Below are 18639 nucleotides of genomic sequence, written 5' to 3'. Positions count from 1 at the left end.
TTTCAAAGACAAAGTGAGGTTAAAGATTCCTGCAATTGTCAGGAAAAGGGAAAGGACTGTGTTTGTTCAGCTAGATACTCATTGTAAGTAAGGCTTTCTTTTTGTTTACAGAAGTTCTTTGTTTGCAATGGTTCTTGATCTTAAAATATTGTGAACTTGAGAGATGCTGCATCTTTGAAGAAATATAATTTAAAAAACTACAATGCACCTCCCAGTAAGCTCACTCAGCTGTGTAGGCTGCTGAACAAATATGGTTTGAGTTCTGAAGCAAAGAATGCATTTGGGGAAGTTGATGCAGTAGTAGTAACTGATAGACACTTTAGCCTTTGTGAAGTTCCATAGGCAGGAGATAACTTTATGCACAATAGACCTAGCCAGAAAAAAACAAACAGACAGAATAATGCTTAGCAGAAATCCTTCTGCTTTGCAGCGGTGTAATGGTAATCCGTTAGCTCCAGAGCTAATAGTAGGGTCCAAGTAGATGCGTGAGCTGTGACAATATAACTAGGAAGACTGAGATCTCATTGGAATTCTGCAGAGCTAACTGGAGAGAATCCGGTCCATCTAATCACTTGAGCTGTCAGGAACAACGACAGGGTCTTTTCTGCTATAGCCCACACAGGCTACATGCTGAGCGATTTAAGCAAATGTAATAGAATGCAAATCCACCACTTGCACTTTATCTGACATGGAGCTGCTTCAGATAATCTAAAAGCCTTGAGAACCCAAACAGAATTTATTGCAATACAGAGTTTTCTTTTAACTTTAATGAAGTCAGAGAAGTCCTTGATTCTACATACTGTATCAGGACGGCTTGTAGAGTACTTCCACGGATGAAATGGCTTTCACTTCATGGCAAATTTTGTCCCCAATACAGTGGGCGCGCTGGATGTGGACAGCTGTGAGAAGCAGTGGAGACTACAGTCTCCTAGCCATGCAGAGAATCACTGGAAATAGGCAAGTCAGTCCTGTCTTTCAGGAAACTGTCACACCATTCAATTCATTGTATTACAGATCCAGTGGGGAAAAACTGCATCTGACCAGCAGAAATGCTTGCTAAGTAATTAACAAGACAATACTGTTATTGTATTCTTGGCTCTCAAAAATTGTTTTGGAAATGTTAAAATATAGTTTGTTTTGTTTGTTTAAAAGTACATCAAGTGCATAGCTTTCAGTTCTAGAAGGACAGTTTCCTAAAGTGGTTCTCCCCATAGAGCAACATGTTATGTCCTTGTGCAATGTAGATCTTCATTTGATTTTTAGGCTAACTTAGTGCATCCTTTCGTATAGTTGTTTCCTTTCAAGCTTGCATTTCATTTGATTGTCTCCATTGTGCACCTCTTTTACATGCTTGCGCCCATTGTGATCCTTCTATTTTTTTTATGTGTATGTGATAATGCAGTGGTGGAAATATATTTCTGATAGCACACAGGAGTCATTTTCCAGCCTTGTCACTTACCATTGCTAAAAATGCTGTGTAAAAATACAGCTGTGATGAAATGTAACATTTCTGAGAGGCTGGGCTGGCCAGAGGCTTGCTGTTGAGACTTATCCATCAGTTATTCTAGTGTGTGCTCTCTAGCTTGTCAGAACACACACAGCAATATAAGGCTTGATTATTTTAGAGCCGTAGCCTTTAATAAACAGCTATGAAATTCTCCTGAGAAGCTCCTTTTTTGTCTTTCTGTGTTGGTTTGTCTATGCTCGTGACAAGAAAAGTTCCAGAAATTCATAAAAAGGTTCCATTGTTTTTGGCTTTCATACTGGAGTCTCCTTTGCACTGCACAGCAGGCTTCTCAGGAAGCATTTACTTTTTGAGTGCATGTTCACGTTGGGACAGAGAAATCTTAAGTAGCATAAAGATTTCTTCAGAGAAAACCTGCGACCATGATATTTGTGCTCTAGAAATCATGTGTGAAATTAATCCATCATAGTCCGCCTTTGAGAAATGCAGAGGTAGCCTGACTGCTGAGATTTGCTTCCTCCACTCAGAAAACCCTGCATTTCAAAGTCTGACTTGCCCTTTCCACACACAAAAGCTCACTTTGCTCACTAGCCCAGGTTGTTAAAGAAACTCCTGTTTTGTATTTTCCTCAGGAGTTCAGACTCTGAAGAAGCATTTGAGACACCAGAATCCACCACTCCTGTAAAGGCTCCACCTGCACTACCGCAGCCACCACTGGAAGTAGCGGTGGTAGAAGCAGCAGCAGTCGACACAGTTGAACAGGAAATAAAGCCACAGCTGCCCTTGGAAGACACAGGTAATGAATATATATAATGAGTGGGCCAGATCACTCAGGAAGATGTGATTGTAAGGGGACATCAGTGTTAATCCCAGTAAAGAAAGGGTGCTAAGAAAAGGATGGCTGGAAGATTAGTTAGTATATGCTGTGCCCTCTTCCTACTGAAAAAAATAATATATATCATAGTTTGATAATGACAATAACATTAAATACTATCAGCAGAATTTTTTTTTGTATTATCAATCAACACATTCATCTCCTGATAGAACTTTAGTAATGTTTTGGCACCATCATCTTTGTTTAAAAAATAAAGCCTGATTCTCCACTCTGTTATGGAATAAGTAGTGATGAATCAGGCCCATAATATGATTTGTGAAACAAGGAAAAACTCCCTTGGGTGCATTTCTTTCATATTAGATCAATTTTCTTATTCCTGATGTTTTCAGAACTGTATGAAACTAGTCAGATGACTAAACACACATAGCTATATAATCAGGTATCATTAATAATCTCAGTTAATAGGAGGGTATTTTCAGATCTCATTTCACCTGAAATGGCAAGTGACCAGATGATGATATATTCTGAGAAGTTCAGGATGTGTTAATAGGAACGTTAAGACTAATTCTATGAAGCCGTGTAGCAATATAGCAGTATGTATATAATTAGTACATAACACGGCAGTGAAACAGATATTTTCCTTAAAAAATGAATATCGTATTTTATGTGAAGAAATTCTGTCTAGAAAACCCTAATTTTCTTTGTTTGCTGAGTTAAGTAATGGAAGATGAGAGTAGAAGCTGTTTCTATTAGCAAGGAGCTCAATGTGACTTTCAGCTGAGCTGCAAAACAGGCAATCTGACTATTTATGGTCATTAAATGCCTCATCACACTTTTTGCAAGAGATGAGCAGTTAGCTCAATATCTTGGTTAAATTCCAGTAAAACACTTTCACTTTGTCTATCCAAAATTCCCATGTATTTCATTAGAACAAGGTTCTCTCTATCTGAATGGATGCATAGGGTTGCTGTGTGCTGTTCTAAAACTGCCAGCTTCCACCATAGAAGATGGGTAAAGTGATAAGTTGTGAGTAGTCTGTAAAGTCTGTCAATCTCTTTGGGGTGTGGGGGGGTCTTTGGACAAAAGATAAGTTCCAGCCGTGTCTCCAGCTAGTTACTCTTCCTTAGAATTTCTGAACTTAAAATTCTCAAACTGGGGGAGTTTTGATTGTAATTATAATTAGCAGAAGAAATGTCCAGTATACAGATGCCAAAAAACTAAAGACATAGGAAGAAATCCCGTGTCTCCTAGGACCTCTTCATTTTCATCCTCAGATCTTCCTTTTCCCAGTTTTCCTTATTCTTTATCAGTTTTAACAAATGTAATTTCCCTAATTGCAGAAGGAATTTAAATGCAGAGAGCGTAAAGGAGCAGATTATGCTAAGCAGTCTTGGAGTGTGGTCTTTAATTACTACAATAGATTCACATTTACTCAGAATCCTTGATAGCACATGTAGTTTCCTGCCCATGTGTTTCTCTTCTCCCCTTCATCCCTTTTCCCTCATCTAGGATACTACTAAGAAAAGATGGGAGATTGAATGTATCCATTTGTAACCATTGTAAACTGCACTGTATTAAAGGCTATTGATTCTAGCTGTACTATTTTGATGCGAGTATTTCATTTGTAGGTAAAACTTGCCTGCAACTGACAAGTTACAACAAACTAACAGAGCAGTACACAGCATTTTAAAAGTTAGTAAAATGCAGTTATTCAGCACAATGGCTTGCTGCAAGAACAATTCAAATGTAGGCGGGAAATGCAAAAGCATATGTTTCCTTTTAAAATCTGTTGGGAGACATCACTTAGTGTCCCTGTTACTTGGTTAATTGGACACTTATTTCAATGTGAACAGTGAAATGTTTAAAGGACACTTTTAAAAATCTGTTATCTTAGTGTTAACTTGCCTCATAGGTTATACTCACGCACACACAGAGAGAGTCAGTCCCTTATACAGGGCTTCCGTGGAGCTGAAATACAGCTCCTAATTGGTAGCATAAATCTGGGAAACAAAGGTCACATTGGTGCCATTTCAGTAAAAGAGGAATAAGGGCACCTACAGGGCCTGGCAAATTGCAACTGAGAAATAACATAAAATCTGTGTTCCAGCTTAGAGACCAGGCAGCTTTGTCTTCCGGAGGGGGTTGGGGGAGAATGGTAGGTTTGGAACACATGATTCCAGATAGGCCTGACATTAATAATGTATGCAGATGATTGTAATTATGCCTCATGATATGATTAGCACAACAGCTGGACCCCAGTGCTGAGGAGACATGATGAGAGTTTTTAATGTATTTAACTTCCAGTGTAAGTTTAATAAAAGTTATGAAAGTAAAATGTAGTGAAAACTTAAGGCTAAATATCAGTTCTTTAGGTGCAAAGTTCTCCTCTGACTGCTGGAGGTCTCCATGATCTCCATGTGATCTGGGTGGGAGATTGGGTCTCCTCTGACTTGTGAGTGAGGGAACAGGGTTCCAGGATCCTTCCCGCTACCAGCTCTTCAGACGCTGGGCTGAGCATGGGCAGGCTGCAGGACACCTACTCAGTACAGGAGCAGCTTGGCTTGGTCTCCTATTCTGCTTATCCTCCTTTTAAGCAGCTAGCAGGGTGCGCTATGTGGAGTATCCCCTGTTCACATGTGGTTGCGCTGGTGGGAGATGCACAAGAGAAGTGATTACCACCATGTTGCCTAACTGTTTGGAGACCTGGTTTGAATGCAAGATTAGCTGTTCTCATGAGACTTCTGCCCACAGTGGCAAATAACCTCATGAGACTACCTGGGTTTTATGAGATTTACAGCATTTTGGAACAACAGGGGATTTATTGTTGTTATTCTTGTTTATTATGATAGTGCTTAAGGAGCAACCAAGAACAGGGCCTCATTGTGCTAGACACTGTACAAAACACAGTAATAGCACAGACCCTGCCCCAAAGAGGCGGGGAAAAGGGTATAACACACAAGCAGCAAAGTGATGGTAGCAAATGTCATGTTAGTTCCATGGTTTTTAGTTTGGAGGCAACCAGATAAATGGAAAGAAAAGGGAAGGAAGCTGGGACATGGAAGGGGAAAAAGGATAAGCGGGGGCAAGACAAGGGTAGAACAGGGTAATGGAGCAGGTGTGGCGAGAAGGAGGAGACTGTGAGGGAGAGTTGGAGCAAACAGCCAATGAGCACAAGTCCAGTCAAAAGTTCAGAAAGTTGTCTGAACATTGAAAAGTCCCTACTTCGGCTGCTTCTGCAGCTGTTCTACTGGCTGGCATCCCTGTCTGGTTCCTGGCTGCAGTTTTTCCCCAAGTCCCCCAGGCAGGGTGCAAGGAGTGGAGAGGAAGGAAGGTGTCTCAAAGGTCAACTTCTACCCAGAATTTCTTTTGAACCCCAACTCCAAACTTCAGTCTGGACTTGAACACTGCCTCTTCCATCCATCTCTAATATATCATAACAGAAGTATTTATGGTAATAAGCTGCCCACTTCTATGTGGCACAGAAAATTCATGCCATTTTCATGCCAGTTACAGTTCACGTCTTTTTTTATGTATTATTATTATTATTATTATTATTTACAAATATAAGTAAATTAGGAGAGCTGCTCTTGTTATTGCAGACTGCTGGAGCTTTATTTTCATGGTTTAAAATGTCATCAACACCTAATTGATTTATAAAATGCTGCATAAATGATGGTTGAGTTCTCTCTGTAATTAACCACAGAACATTAAGCAGTAATTCATTCTTACTGATATCAGTGGAGGAAAATAACATTCCTTTACCATTCATGCAAACATTTCAGTTCTTTGTAACACCCTTCTATCCTCATCCATTTTTTAGATAATAAGCTATAGATTAAAATGCCAAACATTAAACACTGTTGTCATGCTCTCACGTAAGAGCATCCATAGAAGTGTAAAATCAGCAAACACATTTACTGTCATCCACTCATTATTTATTTTTCATATTACACTACTGCCTAGAGTCTCCAGCTGAGGATCCGATTCTTCGTGCCTTCCTCCGGCAAAACTCCCATTCAGGTCAGAGACTTTTGCTTGAGTAATGAATGGAGGATTGGGCCCTGCATCATAGTGAATAAAAGGCTGGAATTGCCTTCTTGGGCTTTACCTCTATTCATAAGCCACCTGATTTGCACTTTTGTGTTTTATGTAATCAGTTATCCACTGAGTACAGCTTAGTATCTAACATCCATCCATTGTTATGCATAGTTTATAACAACGTGCAGGTGAATTTCACACCTGTACAGTGGGCCAGCACAAAGCCTATTAATCACATAAGTCCTCAAAACAGGGCCGAAAGTGAGATTTAAGTGGTACATTAGAGTTCGTGCTGGCACTCTGCACAGGAGCGCATTTCACTTTCTTATGACTGCATAATCTGTTTATTACGTAATGCGTTCTTTAATGAACAAACTGGAGCCTTTGTGATAAAATGTGCGTAGTAGTACCCTTTTGCTTAGATCACTTTGTGAAAGGGCAAAATTCACTGCTCTGTTGATGCACTTCTAATGTCAAAAGAGCATGGTCTAAAAAGCTCTTTGTAGAAATAAAGCTGCATTGTCTCACAACAGTAAGTACAATTCAAGTCTCCCTCCGCTGCAGTTCTATCATCAGAAGACATTGATGATGTAATGTAGCAGGAGTCCCACAGCAACGTAACAACTAATTTCTACCACAAGCCCATATTTTGGATGTATTCAGAAAATAATAACAAAAATTGACAGTGCTAATACAAAATGTGCACTGCAGAGCACTAGACTCCAGGAATAAATAAAGGAGTGGATCAGGAGCGTGTTGCGGGAGGGAAGGAGGTGTTGAAAACAACATAATAGGCAGGAATCAGCTTCTGCATTATATGTGGAGCTGTCAGCAGAATTTCAACATTGTTTTATTTCAAACTGTTGGAAAGCATTGCAGCTTTCTTAGACAGTTTGTTCTTTATTACCTATAGCTGGCTGCAGGAGAACTCCTTAAAGAAATTAACCACCAACAAAAGCAAATATTGTAACTACTCAGGCTTTTTCCTTGCCATATTAATTTGCTTTATGATATATTCCCATCCCAAATCCATTATTTGTTTCTGTCTTTTAGACTGTAAGCCCTCCAGGGCAGAAATCATCTTTTTATATACGTTTGTACAGTACCCAGCACAATGGGGCCTCAGTCCTTTTGATGCCTGCCATAATGAAAGCCTTTTTTATTAATATTATTATGTTATTTTTTATTATTATTAACACAATTTTGGAAGACTCCTTGTTGGAATCCCTGTTCATTTCACACTAACCTACATCTTGGACTATGCTGACATATTAGAGCTATTCAGTCGTTTATTATTATTATTAATTGCATTTAGCTATCTTCCACGCCATTCCCATGTAAAGTGTACAGATTAGACTAATACCAGAGTTTTGTGACACTTCTGGTGTCTCCTTAGCAGTAGACTGATCAGTGTCAAAAAATGATCTCATAGTGTGAAAAGTGAACACCAGCTCAGCTGGCAACAGCAACTCTAATTAAAAAACATTCAGCAAGACTGAACTCAAACACAACCTTTTTGGAGTAAGAAGAAAAAATACACACTCTTAAAATAGTGCCACCTGAGTAGCATTCATTTTATAGAAAAACAGTCTGTCCATTTTTTAATTCACATAACTCACTAAATTTTCAAAGAGAAACATGGAATTGTGTAGCTAGAATTCCAGTGAAAAAATCTGAAAATGTCGGGGTTGATCTGAAGGTGATGATTTAGAAAGTGTCTGCTGTCTTCAAAGTTGCTAGCTCTTTATGTTCATAAATAATATTCCTGGCAAAATCTCACACCGATACATAATTGCCTCTGAAGCTTTCTATCCACAGGATCTAGTAGTAAAATATAACAGTAAGGACTTAATCTATTCTTACTACTATTATTTATTTGTGTTTCTCTTTCATCCGTGCTACCATAACACAAAGTATTAACGGGCAGAACTGTGCAGGAAAAAGCAATGTAATTTCATGGAGAATTTCAAGATTTCAGAATTTTGGTTCTGTCTCGATTTTGACGCAGCCGCATTTTCCAACAGAAAACTGTTGTAACATTTTCCAACTAGCTCTATTAGTGAATCTTTATCACAATGAAGTGACAGTGACAACTCTATGCTAGCCACGCTTTTGAAATGACTTGCGTAGTATAAGGAAATAATTAATGTATGTCAGGTCCAGACAAGAAAAAAAGGTAACAAACTGTTGTTTAACATTCTGTCATTATTAATGACTGAAAAAAAATGAACAGTCAAACACAGTAATATCTGATGAGTTATGTATCGTATGGGCACACTGCTTAAATTTGTTATGGTGATGGAGGACGGATGAGTACCTAGACAAACTTAAAGGAAATAGGAATGTTACCAGATTCTGCACTATTCTATAACTCCTTAATGCTTTTAACCTGAAAGACTGCAGTGCTGTCTTTGAAAAAATCCAAATACAATCTTATTTTATTGGTTACTATTCATAGATAAATGTATTTGATTCTAATACAAGTGAAAGGATGGTAGCCAGCAAATATCCATTCAGTTACTGTGAGTGCTTATTTTGTAGCTTTCCACTTGACTACTAGTCTTTGTTTCAACATAATTTAAAACACCTTGGCAAATAAGCCATAAAATGTCTTTTTAAAAAATGATTTTTTCCCTAAACCAGTAGTTATAATCAGATGACCACATGCCTTGCTCTAGTATTTAAACCAACTGTGAATGCCCTGTGGTCTCTGCCTGTAGCTAGAACTTTACTGAAGACAAGCAGAGCAGAATAATTGGAAGGTAATAAGGCCAAACCAATGCAGTCATCAGAAGTGTGTTAACCATGAATTTGGTCTGCAAAGTACTTGCGCCTGAAATCTGAATTTAAAGGACTTCCTTTTCTGTTTCAAGAGAAAATGATAATGCATTTGTTACTCATTAATGATTCTTAGGGATGGTACATATCATTAAGGTATTTGGGGAAGAATTAAGTCAGTATTAGATGAAGAAAGACTCATGGATCCCACTAATGACACAGCTCTGGCAAAATATCCATTTTCAGAATCTGTAGCCAACTTATAAACCAATAAGACTGGCACTATTTCTGATCATCTTTACAAATTCTGGTGTCTTAATTTTCTAACTTTGTTTTGTTTTACTGAGAGTAGAATAGATGCAGAAAAAATTGTAACTAGGCAAAAATTAAACTTCTTATAAGAGGCATTTCCACAAGTTGGCAAATGGGCATCTGCTTGCTAAATAGGCGTGGACACATTTTTAAATATCAGCCTACTGAAATCCACTATGTCGGACTTCACCCAAAATGGCAGGTTAGAATTTGATAGATGCAAACATCACAATACAGTATGGTGGTGTGTGTATATTATATTTTTATGGTATAATGCAAATCCCTGTGACGCTATGGCTAGGGATTCTGGTTTTGGAGTGCTGTGGAGGGGTGGGTTGTCTGCAAGGGGACAGCCAAGAAGAGCCCCTGCTCTGGGGGCCCTGTTCCTATAGTGCAGAGAGAAAATGACTAGCTGCACCCCCAGAATACCAGCCCTCTCCAGCCATCTGAGCGTCATCCATGTAGTGAAGGCATTGCTAAGCTGGTGTTATGACATGACCCCGGGATCTCTCTTGCTATCCAGCTCTTTTGTACTTCTCAGGTGACACAGAGGGGCTGAAATCTGGCCATCTGAGAGTTTCTCCTGCTGAGAGATTGGGAAAATCAAGCTGGATTCTGTATCAAGCACCCCCAGCTCAGCATAAGGGCCCCATCAATTCTCAACTCATGGATGGTCTCTTAGGGACCATACACAGTTGGTTATATTTAGAGTAAGCTAGACTCTAGAGACTGCTCTGAAACCACAGTGAAAGTCAGAACTGAAGAGCCATATCCTGTTCCCTGCCACAACCCAGAGGACTACATTAAGCAGACCTTGGCATAGAAGAGAATCCGGACCATGATATTTATCTTCTGCCACTGTGATGACAGCATGTGATGATCAGGATTTGCAGAATTTTTTTGTAATCCACATAACTGAGATTAGAGCAGGATGAGATTAGAGAAGGAAAAAGATCTAATGGGTTTGTCACAGTTCAGGGCAACTGCATCTGTAATCTCCCTCTATGATACAACCAGGGCACCCACTTTTAGACTTCTGGCTCCCATCTGTTGCCTCTCTTGGGCAGAGACACACATTTCCCTCCCTCCTGACTGGGATATTTCCAGGCTGTACCACTCCCAGCCTATGCTCTGAATTCCCCAGCAAAGTCGTGCTGCCTAAACAAGCCTGCTTTGCTTTTCTCTTCAGAAATGGCAAACAGTATAATTGCCACAATGAAGCTACTGCACAACTCTTTCTAAGCAAGCACATTTGTTCTTAAGGTGAAAGCATTACAGAGAAACCATATAAAAACAATAAAAGAATCTACACGCATGCTAATAAGCTTACCAGAGGACACCCCCCTCCCCGACTACAATAATGATATAATGATGCTGGCTGATGAACAGTCAGTCCTTTAAACCCCTCCTATGCATCTGAGAGTCACCCCTTTGTCGAGTTCGGGTCTTTGAAGAGGCTGTGAATAGGTAATCAGCCAGACAATGGGTTCTGCTCAAGGCATAGCTTCAAAAGGATGGATCTGGAGGTGGGTCATTTGTATTGCTCTCTTCCCAAATATTTCCTAGGAAGTCTACTCAATTAACAGTTCATTCTTGTCTTAGTCCATTGTTTAAAAGAGTGTACCTAAGCACATAACACTTCCCAAGATTTATATTAGGCAGGTCTCCTAAACAAGTTACATACAATCCCACAATAATGCATTTCCATTTTAATACAATGAGAGGCTAAGATACTTTAACTTGATTCAATAAGATTTTCCAGGATATGGCAGGAAACTGCCATCTCTGTCACAAGGTCAGTTAATGCATTTCCTTCTCTGCCTGTGTCCTAAAATATATTTGCTTCTGCTTTAACAGCTTAGTTTTAAATGTCCCAAGTCATGGGCTTCTGTTAATCTCTTTGGAAGACCTTGTCATGAACAGATCTATAGCCTTTAATTATAAGAGAGAGAATTCTGGTTGTAGAACTTTAACAAATAGGGTTTTTTTTCCCCCACTAATGATAAAAAATATAGTAAAGTGAGACAGTTTCCAGTGTTGTCTCCAATGAAAAAGTTTAATTTCAGAAATGTTTCTACAGTCTGCTTTCTCTTTGCCTGCTTTCCCTATTTTATTTTGATTTTTTTAAAATTGAAATTCTCAGTACCTCATATGTAAAGACATAAAAATGGAGTTATCAACTCAACTCTGAATTTTGACTCTCCTACTTCTCCCTCTTCCCGCGCCCCCACCCACTCCTGCCAAAACAAGAGTAGTGTTGATAAACCTTGGAAAGAAAGCCACACCCAGTCTTCTCTTGCACTGGAAGGATGGTCAAGATGGAATGTGGGGACATTAAACTGGGAGAAAAATATGCAAGTCACTGAAGTTTCAGTCAAATTAGAGGACTGCAGTACCAGCAACTGAAAAGAGAGTATGTTTTGATACAATTCTCTAAATGCAAGGTATTAAACCATTATCCTAAGGGGAAGTGTGGATGAACCAGTATTTGATGGTCAGATCACCCAGTATTTAGAGTATTTTAGCATATTCTACTAACTCGATTTCCATCTCTGTCTCTGTAACTAGCTCTGAAATAGCAACTAAAAAATACTCCATGTAAACCTTTACAAGTGTATATAATTTATTGTCACCACACTACAAGAGGGAAAAAAGAGCTGTTCAAATGTTCTTTTGCCTTTATACCATGAGTTAAATATGCCCCGGTGTACATATATTCTTTCACTTAGGATTTAGTCCATTTGTTTCAGTTGTATTTTTTTGTTTTGTTCCATTATTGGTATATTTGTTAGATAAAAAGTAATAAAGCACTTAAACAGAAAAGCATTTGGGGTTTAATGACTGATGTGTTTCATTCACTGACTTTTCTGTTTGTTCCCATAGGATTTTGTTCTGATACTGTGTCCATAATTGATGCATCACATAGTGAATCAATTGAAGAAAGCCCATTCCGTCCTCCCTCCCATTCATTTTCTACTGTCTTTGATGAGGATAAGCCTATAGCCAGCAGCGGGACTTACAACTTAGACTTTGATAACATTGAGTTGGTAGATTCTTTCCATACCTTAGAACCTAGCACTCCAGAAGCTAAGAATCGTGACCCTAAAGTGAATGTTCGAAGAAAATCCACAGATTCTGTCCCAATTTCCAGATCTACTTTGTCTCGGTCTCTTAGTTTGCAAGCAAGTGATTTTGATGGTGTTTCCTATCTTGGCAATAATGAGACAGTAATTCCAACGGCAGACGTGTTCAATACTGGTTCAAGTAGTGCTTCTAGTACCCTTAAGCGAACAAAGAAACCCAGGCCACCTTCCTTAAAGAAGAAGCAATCTGCAAAAAAATCTGCAGACTCTCCACCAGTGAAAGAAACACAGCAAGAAACATCTGACATTAGCCAACAAGCTTCTGTCCCAAGTGAAGAAAAACTGGTGTCTGAGGTAAAGGTCGAATCAATTAAACCTGAATGTACCGAACCTTCCCAAATCTTTACCGAGAAACAGGAGGCCCCTGCTGTGCCTGAAGCTTCCTATCCCTTTGATCGAGAGAATTTTGAAGAGATTAGTACATTTAGTACTGGAGGAAGCAAAGTGCAAACTTCTCCACTTGCCAGTAAAAAAACCCAACCTCTTACAACGGCACCAGAGGCCGTGGAGGTGACTCCATCTGACACTGGAGGACAAGAGGATCCTCCAGTCAAAGGTCTAGCTGTGAGACTAGAGTTTGATTATTCTGAGGAAAAGGACAGCAGAGAGGACCAACAAGAAAGCACTCCCCCACCCAAAAAAGCAGGTAAAAAATCTGGTGCCAAAATGCCACTAAGGAGGCCAAAGACTAAAAAGACAGTGGAAAAGCTTGACAATGCTCCCACCACACCAACCAAGTCACTCACTGATCCAAATGATATCCCAATTTCAAAAGGCTCTTATACTTTTGATATTGACAAGTGGGATGATCCCAACTTTAACCCCTTCTCTTCCACTACAAAAATGCAAGAATCTCCCAAATTGCCTCAACAAACATACAGTTTTGATCCAGACACGTGTGAGGATTCAATTGACACTTTCAGGCTGTCTTCGAAGATCACCAGCTCACCTTCTAAATCTCCAGCCTCCTTTGAGATACCAGCCAATGGCAATGAAACAAATGGAACTGAAGGAGACAACCTAAATAAACCTGCAAAAAAGAAGAAGACACCACTAAAAACGTAAGTTAAAGTGTAGAGGTGTTTCTGGATTATGAAGTGCTCCTCCTTGCACCCCACCATAATTACTATAGTTTTATAATTCAGGGGGGTCAGTAAGGTTAGAAACATTGTGCTGATGAATGCATTACTAGACAACCGGATTTATGTTTATGGCTTACCATGGTAGGCAGAGGCTTTCCTGTACATCATCAATGCCATGTTGCTCCCAGCACCAAATAACTTGTAGTGAAAACCCAGGGAAACTAACCCAGACCAAGTCACTGGATTAATAATTGGATGTTGGACGTTTAAGGGCCCAGTCCTACTCCCACTGACATCAGTGCCTGAATGCCCATTGACTTCAGTGGGAGTAGGATTGGGCCTTTAGCAATTTTTGTGTCACATTTTCATTGTTAGCTTACTCGTTGTGCAGTGAGTTCAGCAATGGGAAAAAATAATTCCCTGGCCTATTGCTAATGCAAGGCCGAGCCTGTGAACCCTTACTTGTGCGAGTAGTCCTTACACACACAAACCCCTATTGAAGCTAATGGGACTGCTCACATGAATGAAGAGTACTCGTGTAAGCAGGGCCGCCCAGAGGGGGGGGGCAAGAGGGGCAATTTGCCCCAGGCCCCGAGCCCCACGGGGGCCCCCACCAGAGTTTTTCAGGGCCCCTGGAGCGGGGTCCCTCACTCGCTCCGGGGGGCCCGGAAAACTCTTGTGCGGGGCTGGGCGCAGGAGCTTCTGCCGCTCCCGGTCTTCGCCGGCAGCGGGTCCTTCCGCTCCACGGCGGAAGGACCCCCCGCTGGCGAATTATCGCCGAAGATGGAGCGGGACCCGCTGCCGAACTTCAGCTCGGTCTTCGGCGGTAATTCGGCGGCGGGGGGCCCTTCCGTTCCGGGACCCGCCGCCGAAGTGCCCCGAAGACCCGCGGCGGGGCCCCCCTCCGCCACCGCCGAAGACCGGGCTGCGCTTCGGCGGCAGGTCCCACTTCGGCGGTAATTCGGCGGCGGGGGGCTCCCGCCGCGGGTCTTCGGGGCACTTCGGCGGCGGGTCCAGGAACGGAAGGGCCCCCCGCCGCCGAAGACCCCGGGCCCCCGGAATCCTCTGGGCGGCCCTGCGTGTAAGTTAGGGTTTGTGGGATATAGTGAATGAAATCAGTGGCAAAACTCACATTGACTTCAGTAGGGCCATGTTTTCATCCCGTGGTTTTTTTTATGTATATGTATGAGAAACGGAAAACTGTCTTATTTTTACTAGTTTGAATTCCTGGGTTTTTTTCATATTTTTTTAATGTGAGGCTATAACCTTTGAAAACATTTTTCTATAAAAAGTAGTTTCAGGATTCACAGGATGATCAAAAATCCCTTGGTTTATCTCCTATTTCTATGTTCATAGGCCAAGGTGTGGGAGAAATGGTTCTAGCTGCTACATTTGGTTGGTTGGTTAATAAAACTCGGTATCCAGTGGTACTGATTCCCACGTAGTTAACTTGCTGATGCACACTTCTGCTATCTTATCCCCTCAGACATCATTTTCTTTGAATTAATTACCACAGATTTTATTCACAGGATTTTACATTTCAGATAAACAGAGAACATATCTAATAAGGTCTCTCTGAAAATCCCTTTATAACTTTAGTCGCGTCTGCTAATTAAAGATAACATACTACATCTTAAGATTTAAGTTTGTCACTAAAACTAACAAAAGACCAAAGAGCTAAGGATAAGGCAAACATTGTAAAACAAAAACGTAAACTCCATAATGCTATGAAATGAAGGATGGAGAATGTCCAATTATGCTTTTTATTTCCTGGCATGAGTTGGGCTTCTAACTCCAGCCATTTGCCAGATTTGTATGTGGTTGGGGATGTTTTGCGTTTTGAAGTAGAAGCCATTTTTGAATTACTTGAATGGATGTTATAAGATATGATACGGTTGGGCAGAATGGCTTCAGTTTTTTTTGAGGGAGATGCCAGATTTTCTGATGTGTTTTAAATTTTGGGAAATGCCTGGAGTTCAGAGTAGGTGCCAGAGAAATTTAAAAACTGTCTACGGAGAGAGGATATTTTCCTCAATATTCCTAAAACCTAAAGAATTCCCCAAGAATAACATTCAAGTTTGAACAAAAATAACAAGACTAAAAAGTGCATCTGTGTGTGTGAGATTTGAATTTCATTCTAGAGGGGATTTTAATATTCAAGGCCTTAGTCCAGCAATTTACTACAAGGAAGAGGTCCCCTGTGCCTATATGGAGCTCCACTAAAGTCAGTGTGCAAGCCCATGTATTGTAAATTGCAGGACAAGCCTTGTATTATTTAATCATTGAGAACAGAGGTTTGTGATGGGACACACTGATCCAGATTGTCCCATCGCCTGGAAAAACTTCAGGAGCCTAGTGAGGCACTCCATGAAGTTCCTTTCCCAGAATTTTCTCTGTAATCTTTCACTGCGGGTAGGGGTTTACCCACTCCCAAATATCTCAGGTCTGCGGGATGTACAAGGCTGATCTGCCCTCTGTTACTCTTCCCTGGCTCCAGGCAACATAGCTGCCTTTGTCACCTGCCCATAGCAGCATCTGGGATCCATGTAAGTGGTTGTCCCCAGTGCGCAGGAGCTGCATGTTAATGAGAATGCAGCCTACAGCTATAATATTCTTGTAGGGGATTTACTGCAGAGCTTGTTGGGGGGTGAAATGGGCAACAGTGTGTTTGTGCCCCAGTCTGTCCTCTCCCCACGTAAGAGTCCATGACATGAGATTGCTCAACGGAATCCACTGCAGGAGAACCACCATTTGGGGAGTCCAGTCACAGATACTTCAGGGGAGCTCCTAGAAGAAGAAAGCAAGCTATTAAAGTGAAGGACCTTAAATGGTGATTTATCTTGCTGATCTTCATGTCAGGAACCGCTTGGCTCAGTTTAAACTGATACTGTAATAGCCTAAGATTGTATTTATTTATTTTTAAAAACTAGTTTAAGGGTTAGTTTTTCAACACCAAGAGTCTTTGTTAACATTGAGAGTTGCAGAGAGAAATCCCTGCAGACTGCTTTGAAAATGTATTGTTTATTGTGTTTTCTAGCAGAGGGGAGCATGGTGATTTCCAGGCTAGACCTGTAGGATGCCTAGGAGTGAGTCACTAGCTTAAGCATCACTAATACTACAGTGCGCTTGATTCTACAGCGCACATTAGTGGCACTACACATGAATTATCATCCTGGAATAAAAGTGTAAACATTCTAAACACTCACTCACCACTCTATTAAAAGAACAGACTTGGGAATGGATTTCAGCTCAACTCAAATTGCATTCCAGTCATGTCTCTAAGTATTTAACTGTGGTTCTGAGACAGATCATTTTGCTGAGATGATACTGAACAAAGAGCAGCAGCTGCTCCCTCAATGCTCGCTATGAATGAAGAATGGGTGGCCCGATTAGATCTGAACCTCAACTCTCCCCTGTATTGATGGTTGGGAAGCATCCAGACCATTTCAAAAGACTGTGTTTAGATATGGAAGGTGCCAGCTTTCAAGATCATCCTGCTTAAAAATATGGCATTAAAGCTAACAAGCATGGAAACGGACGAAGGCTTTTTATAGCCCTGGTTATTCAAATAGAACTGTCCCAGTTTCCAGAGCATTCACTTTGAACTGTCAGTACTCAAACTGTGATTTCATTAAGAGCCAAAAATACAAAAACTTAAAGAAATGTCCTTCTTTCTTTCTTAGAGTGTGGAAGTAATTTGAAATACACAGACTAGGAGCTTTTTCTGCTGCCTTTTACTGATAGATCAATAGTCATAAAAGAACCTAGTGTTCTCCTGTTTCTTTAAACTTAATTGCTACTAATTTCCTTGGGAACATTTTTTTTATATACTGTATATTAACTTGTGCTCTATCTTGAAAAGAAAGCAGATGGCTACCTCAGGAAAGGCAAGAATGGGTAAAGCATTGACAGTAATTAAACTGGTAGGCCTCTGCTATGAAAAAATGGTTTTTATAAGATGAAAATATGTCAGAAAATTATATTGAATTTAAGAACATAAACTGGTTTCGGAATTATCACCTCTCTTCTCTCCCCCTTCTCATTTAAAATGTTTTAAGGCTGTGCAGACTTCCTAAGATATCAAAAATGTATGATGATTTTGCTCTAACACATTAACAGAGTGTCTGCAGATTTATCCTTTTTGTCAGTTCCTTCTGTCTGTCTCTCTTTTCTTTGTCTTATTTGTCTTAGGATGGTAGAAGATGTGATGTCTGTATGTTCTCTGTTGTAAGTAAATTTAATCTAATGGGCCTGTTATGGTGAAAGTGCCTTATACTTTGTTAATGATTTATGGGCTTCTTAAAAAAAATATTTTACTTTAATTTGCAGCATGATCAAGAATTAGTGGGCATGGAGCTTTACGGTGTTATTTTTATTGGCTTATGTAAAAGTTATTTTAAGTGAAATTGCCTGGCTGTGAATAAGCTTGAGGGAAGCTATTATGTCAGTGTCTGGTTGCCTGTCTAGAAGGATTGGTTTTTTAAAACTGTATATATTTGATGCCCTCAGCTAAAGCATTAACACTTACTTATTAGCTTGATTAATAGAATATTGCATTATACAACACTGTACAGGCATTCTTTCTTAAACACTATCTAATGTTTGTAAGTACATTTTAAAGGAAACAATTATTCTCATTATGTATATTATCAGACTTAGTAATTAACAGCCGGTATAGAATACTTATACCAGTGAACAGCTGGCCAGTTTTTTTGGTCATGTATGTTTATAGGTGAAGTATTGACTTATTCTCTATCATTTGAAATGCTTCACTGTAATCTCCTTTTGTTGCCTTGCAAGTCATTGAGCAGAGCAGAGCTATAATTTTCACCATTGCATCTAACCTCAACCACAAAGGCTTTATTGAGTAACTCGGTGTGAAATTGTGCTGGCTGTTCCCCTGCCTCTTCCACCTAATGTCAAAAGCCAGTTAGGTCAGGTCTAAAAGCTTGCATCTGGAGCACTGGTAGATCTTGCATCTATCTG

General features: G+C 40.2%; 1 protein-coding gene across 8 annotated transcripts in view; it reads left to right on the top strand.

Moving 5' to 3' along the window:
- Nucleotides 1–18639, top strand: part of TACC2 (transforming acidic coiled-coil containing protein 2) — a 150351-nt gene that overhangs the window by 82414 nt on the left and 49298 nt on the right. For 5 of the 8 annotated variants that reach the window (XM_045024287.1, XM_045024286.1, XM_045024291.1 and 2 more), the window contains exons 5-6: nt 2098–2261; nt 12312–13632. In XM_045024287.1, the coding sequence (XP_044880222.1) occupies nt 2098–2261; nt 12312–13632 (1485 nt within the window). Of the gene's footprint in view, nt 1–2097; nt 2262–12311; nt 13633–17844; nt 17881–18639 lie in introns of all 8 variants that reach the window. The other 3 variants (XM_045024284.1, XM_045024288.1, XM_045024292.1) reach the window with 1 other exon arrangement.

This window comes from Mauremys mutica, chromosome 7 (genome assembly GCF_020497125.1).
Source record: "Mauremys mutica isolate MM-2020 ecotype Southern chromosome 7, ASM2049712v1, whole genome shotgun sequence".
Lineage (NCBI taxonomy): Eukaryota > Metazoa > Chordata > Testudines > Geoemydidae > Mauremys > Mauremys mutica.
This window is presented reverse-complemented; position numbering and strand designations above follow the sequence as displayed.